This window comes from Cimex lectularius, unplaced genomic scaffold, assembly GCF_000648675.2.
Source record: "Cimex lectularius strain Harlan isolate CLEC.00 unplaced genomic scaffold, Clec_2.1 scaffold78, whole genome shotgun sequence".
Taxonomy (NCBI): domain Eukaryota; kingdom Metazoa; phylum Arthropoda; class Insecta; order Hemiptera; family Cimicidae; genus Cimex; species Cimex lectularius.
In genome coordinates this window covers 1,370,418-1,376,417 of record NW_019392658.1, presented here as the reverse complement: position 1 = coordinate 1,376,417, position 6,000 = coordinate 1,370,418, and the positions used below count along the sequence as shown (strand labels likewise).

Here is a 6,000-nt window from a genome sequence, read left to right as displayed (position 1 = left end):
CAGTCTTTGTTTTATATTCGGAAAATAATAAAAAATAAATAATGATCATTTCAATTAACGGATTAGACCACATACAAATCACGGAATAAGAAGAAATGTAAACCTGGCAATTCGTTCTATTAATGCTACTTTTTATCATCGATCCTTGTGTTGAGGTTTTAGTCAGTTTACGTTTTGGTTACACGTTCTTAGCACAGTTTTTCAATGTTGTTTTATTGATCCCTTTACAATATTTATGTGATAATGCATTTCCTGGTTATGTATTTTACATATCACATCAAAGTGGGAAATTATACCTTCAATATTTTGGATCGTTTGTATGTGTGTTCGTAAGCGTGCCGAAAGAGGTTTTTACAAAGAGTGTACCCTATTTAATTAGTAATTAACTAATTACTCTTTTTTATGTTGAATAAGACACTCTTTGGTCTAAATACGGATCACAGTCATCGTCTACCTAGTTGTAAGCCGTGTTTTGAAGGGGGTGTTTTGGCTGAGGGTCCGTGTCCACGGGGGATGCAGGAAGGGAGGACATGCGCACCCTTTCCGTCCGTACAGTTACAATTTCGTTTTATCACATTACAGCTCCAAACCGGAAGCTAGAACGTTCACAGGGTGCCGGTCTCGGCCGTCTCTCGTAAAATATTACGTCGAGCCAGAGAAAATTGTCGAGCCTCCGGTTTATTCAAACACCGTTTTAAACGACGCGACCCATGGTGTTACCGGTTTCGTTTAACATTCTTTCATTCCGCGACAAGTGATTTTGAAAAAAAAATGTCCAGAAGAAAACAAGCCAAGCCGAGATCGCTAAAACGTAAGTAATAATTTTAGTATATTGATATCTACGATATATCGAAAAATTTCGAGACAGCACGTGTTGCTGGGGCACATGGTAGTTGGTATGACTCTAAAACATCCTCGGAACTTAAAATTTGTATATCGTTCATTTTGCACTTTCAGGTCGGACAGACAGTAATATGCATGGGCACGTCTGACCACCTCGTAATTTTGTAACATTTCCTCGGAGAACATTACGATATTTTATTACTAACCTCATAGTTGGCTAAATTTTATAACTGATAAACAAGCATCCTGTCCATTTTGAATATTTTTGCAACAAATAAATCCGTATCTTATAATTTTAAAGACTTAGAACATTTAGAAGTGTGTGTGTGCGAATGAAAATTATGAAAACCGCGCACAACGGGAAATATTAACTTTTGGATAAGTTTTTATCTATGAGAATAAAATCGTGTAAAAATTGAATGAGATGGCACGTAAATGGTTAAGAATGACGGATGCAAACTTAGTAGATGTTTACTCAAATCTTGGCATATTACAAATTTAAGCCATATTTTTCTGGAACAAATTAAAGACATCGTCCAAATTATTTTTTATGGTAAGTTTTATCTGTGAGAATAAAATCGTGTAAAAATTGAATGAGATGGCACGTAAATGGTTAAGAATGACGGATGCAAACTTAGTAGATGTTTACTCAAATCTTGGCATATTACAAATTTAAGCCATATTTTTCTGGAACAAATTAAAGACATCGTCCAAATTATTTTTTATGGTAAGTTTTATCTGTGAGAATAAAATCGTGTAAAAATTGAATGAGATGGCACGTAAATGGTTAAGAATGACGGATGCAAACTTAGTAGATGTTTACTCAAATCTTGGCATATTACAAATTTAAGCCATATTTTTCTGGAACAAATTAAAGACATCGTCCAAATTATTTTTTATGGTGTTTTATCTGTGAGAATAAAATCGTATAAGCATGGAATGGGATGGCACTTAAATGTTTAAGGAAAGATGGGTGCGAACTTAGTAGATAGTTATTCAATTCTTGGAATATTCCAAATTTAAGATATATTTTTCTGCAATAAATTCACGATTGACCTCGTCCATGTTATTTTTTTTGTATGGATAAGTTTTACCTAAAACCATATAACCATTGAATGGGATGGGACTTAAATGTTTAAGAATGACGAGTGCGAACTTAGTAGATGGTTATTCAATTCTTGGCATACTCCAAATTTAACATACATTTTTCTGCAATAAATTTAAGATTGACATCGCCCATCTTATTTGTTTGTATGGATATGCTTTGAGTATGAAAATAAAATCGTATAAAAATTGAATGGGATGGCACTTAAATGTTTAAGGAAAGATGGGTGCAAACATAGTAAATGGTTATTCAATTCTTGGCATATTCCAAATTCAAGCCATATTTTTCTGCAATAAATTCAAGATTGACATCGTCCATCTTATTTTTTTATATGGATAAGTTTTAAAGAAAGATGGGTACTGGAGGGGTGTTCGAGATTGACATTTTCCATGTTTTTTTTTTTAAATCTTATAATAAATTGGAATTATGTATAGAGAATACATTTTAGTGTCTTGACATAAAATATGCCATACTATGTTAACTGACAAACCGATGTAGGGAAACTTGCTTAAACAGTCGCAATTCTAAGATAGAATAGGCGTGCTGTTTGCCTTAAAAAACTAGAAGTCTGCAAAAAATTTACACACGATTCTAAAAGCTCATGATCCAATTTTAGTTCCATTCAAATGTTTTCCTTAATGTCGTTTATTAATATTTCACTCGCATTGCAACGGATAGTGTAATTTCTTTTATGTTCGAGTTAAGAAAACGTCATAAAATTTCAATCTCGTAAGTTTAAAAAATTTAAAAAGATCAGTAGTCGTGAGGACGTCGCACCCTCCTCCCACCTGGTACGGCTTTTCATGCTCTTTAAATTTACTCGTCTCGACTAAGAAAGACTGTCGGTCTCATGGGTAATTACTGCACGAATGTGCAAGTTGTATTTAATGAGAAATATGCTCGAGCTCTCCCTGAGGGCCTCACCCCGTGGGAGAATACATCATAATCCTCGGTTCTGTCCAGAGGATAGCCTCCCCTCACCCGGCCATCAAGTTATACCTGTGTCAGAGTTATCTAATAACTTCTTGATTCTTAAACTGGGCTTTTAATTTTTAGAATAAGCTTAACACAGAATTAACGCAATGAATAATATATTTTTAAACATGCAGATTATTCTATACCTAACAGATAAGAATACAATTAAAACATTAATTAGCTCTATCTGTTTAATATAACAGTTATGTCAATATTTCCTAATGAAAGCCCGCATTCTTAGCCAAATCTCAAAGGAAAGAAAACTATTAAGTAGTAAGTTCTGTCATCAAGCTTTTGAGTCTTTTCAGAAATTTACAACTCCTGAGGATGGGGAGTTATTCAGGAAAAAGGAAAGGTTACTTTTTAAATTTATTTGTAGCCTATACATAATATATTACCAATATACAGTCGGTTTTTCACGGTCATAGCATTAACACTAATGCCAGCTCTGCACCCGGAGAAAACATGCCATGGGCTGCTGGCACTCAGTGATTTTTCACTATTAGTTCTATTACATACTTTTTTTATAGATAACTAATTGTATGTTCTTCNCATTGAGATGTTAAAATTTAAAAGAAAATGCAAATATATTTTGATACATATTGGCCCAAATAAAGGATATTTATGATATATCATCATCTTAAATTAGACTATATATATATATATATATTGTATTATGCATTGTATCTTTTAAATTTTAACATCTCAATGTCACGTTTCATTTATATCGAAATAACAATATTTCTGAGGCGGTGCGAAACCGTATGTTTATGAAGAAAGGTAGAAAGACAATAGTCCTAAACTCTAAATTAAACGACCAGGTGCGTTAGTAGTTCTAGAATACCCACAAGGGAATCTCAGCTGTCCTCCAATCGCATACTTCTCTTTCCACTGCATATCCCGGGAAAAATGAAAGTCGTATACACCTGGAAATTTTGAACCACTAGGACATCGGTCGTCAACATAAAAAAGCAACCGTGTTTTTGAGAATGATCAAAGAGTTATTAACAACCAAATGGAGAGAGAAAACAGGCGAGGAAGGTAATGTGAAGAATTTGGTGATTTGGAAAGCGGTCATTTATTTGCTTCTTCCGGTCAATGTCACATATAATCTAACCATACTGTTTACAAGTGGGCACGTAAACAGCAATTGTGGAAAACATTTCAGGGTCGGCCAGTATATGTTGTTTGTCTGTTGTATTCCAGCACCATCAATTTGTTTGTCGCATTGTGCAGTTCCGATTTGCAGGTACATCGGTGCGAGTCTGCCGCAAATCTCAGAAACTTGGTCTGCACAACCTTCCGTCTGGTAACCTCCTGCGTCAGATGCGTCCTGCATCTGAGACTGCAAGAAGGGCACGCTCAAAGGAGCATCGGTTTGAACACCAATTTGTACAGGAGAAGCTTATTGGCAGGCGACAGAGAAATGGGAAAAATGAAAATTAGGCAGATAGCCCTTGTTCACTTTAGGGGGAGTAAAAGTGAGTTTACGGTCCAATATCACCCTTAGATATTTGACCAACTCAGACATAGTTACACCTTCAATTTAGATCTTTTTACACATCAACGGTCTACGCTTGCTGAAAACTATTGCCTCAATTTTATTATGATGAATTTGAATTTTCCAACTGTTGCAGAAACTTCGTGCGTTATCTAACCTGAACGATATTGTATCTATTCTCCAAGATAAAAATAGAGAGCGATATCGTCTGCGGGAAGACCCAGTTTTACGTTCATAGGGCGAGGAATTTTGTTGAAATATACAAGAATGAGGGAACATGATGGGCCTAAGGATAGAGCCTTGAGGAGCACAGCAACAATGTCTCTCGGTTGGGAAAGGGATGAAAGGAAACTCAGAATTGTCTGAATAAGAGCATCCTAAGGTACCAAAATGACGTGGGAAACAGAATCGCAGCAATAACAGTCAGCTTTCTCATCTTTAAAAGATGAATAAATTAAATTAAAAACAGGAAAAGTACAACAAGCCAAAAGGCTGCATTACTTGAGGGATATCAAAACCCCATTTCATCCACAGCTACCTAACCATCCACAATGACCTCAACATTCCGCTTCCTGATGTTCCACTCCAAACTTTCGTCCTACCCAAACCTATTACTCGAACCCTCTCTATCCTCCCATCTCAGAATCCATCACGTCGCTTTAAATGATGTTGGCCAAGAAACTTATCTTAATCTCTCAGCAGTGAGAGTGTCAGCATAGGATCGCAACATGTGAACTCCGGGATCTGAGCAGCAATAACATTTTAAACCTTTTCCTTCTCTAAAGAAAAGTCGAGACAATTGAACCAAGGAAAATTACAATAAACAAAAAGGCTGCAGTGAGGATTACGCCAGTTGAGGATTACGGAACCACCCACGGCTTCCTAATATCATCTTGGGTAGTCAATTTTTTCTTCTAAGGGAGGAACCTATAACTCAGTGACATACTACCAACCATAACGAAATACGACAACATTCGATCGAAAAAAAGCCGGCACTGATGAACAGGAAAGGCTCTATCCTCCTGTAGGACAAGGTCGACTTACAGGTTACAATACAGTTTGATCAAGTTTAATATGGAATCCTAGCACGTCCCTTATCTTCTACCGATCTGCCCTCTGCAGACTATCTGTTTTTTCCTGAACAACTTTACCCAGGGAATAATACGTAAGTTAATTGAACGTAAATGAAATTTGATTGTGGGAAGAGGCGAAATTATTCTGGTCTCAGCTTAAAACTATATTCATATAGAATTTTTAGTTTTTTTGAAAAGAAAAAAAATTTAGGAACAACATCAATGAATGTTGCCCGAGTTTAGTATCTGGCCGAGAAAGAATATATTAAAATGAGCAGCTCCTTTAAGACGGTGGTGGTGTCTTTTGGGAATTCGCCTCCCCCAGGATTGGCTTCTGACCTCCGTTCGGCTCTAATTGTACTATATCCTACCCAATCAATATAAAGGAATTAAACAGTTTCGGTAAGTTTATTTGAAAAAGTCTGTTAACTCGCATGACACGAGGTACAGAGAATCGGAATCTTTCAGATGCGTCAATACGAGGATTAATAATCTAATAGCGT

At 36.0% G+C, this 6,000-nt stretch overlaps 1 protein-coding gene across 1 annotated transcript in view; it reads left to right on the top strand.

Moving 5' to 3' along the window:
• Nucleotides 1-492: 492 nt before the first annotated feature.
• The window catches only part of LOC106663273 (zinc finger protein 423 homolog), a 150,466-nt gene continuing 144,958 nt past the window's right edge, over nt 493-6,000 (top strand). Inside the window, exon 1 of the mRNA XM_024224808.1 lies at nt 493-811. Coding sequence (XP_024080576.1) covers nt 772-811 — 40 coding nt within the window. The 5' untranslated portion in view covers nt 493-771. The remainder of the gene's footprint in view (nt 812-6,000) is intronic.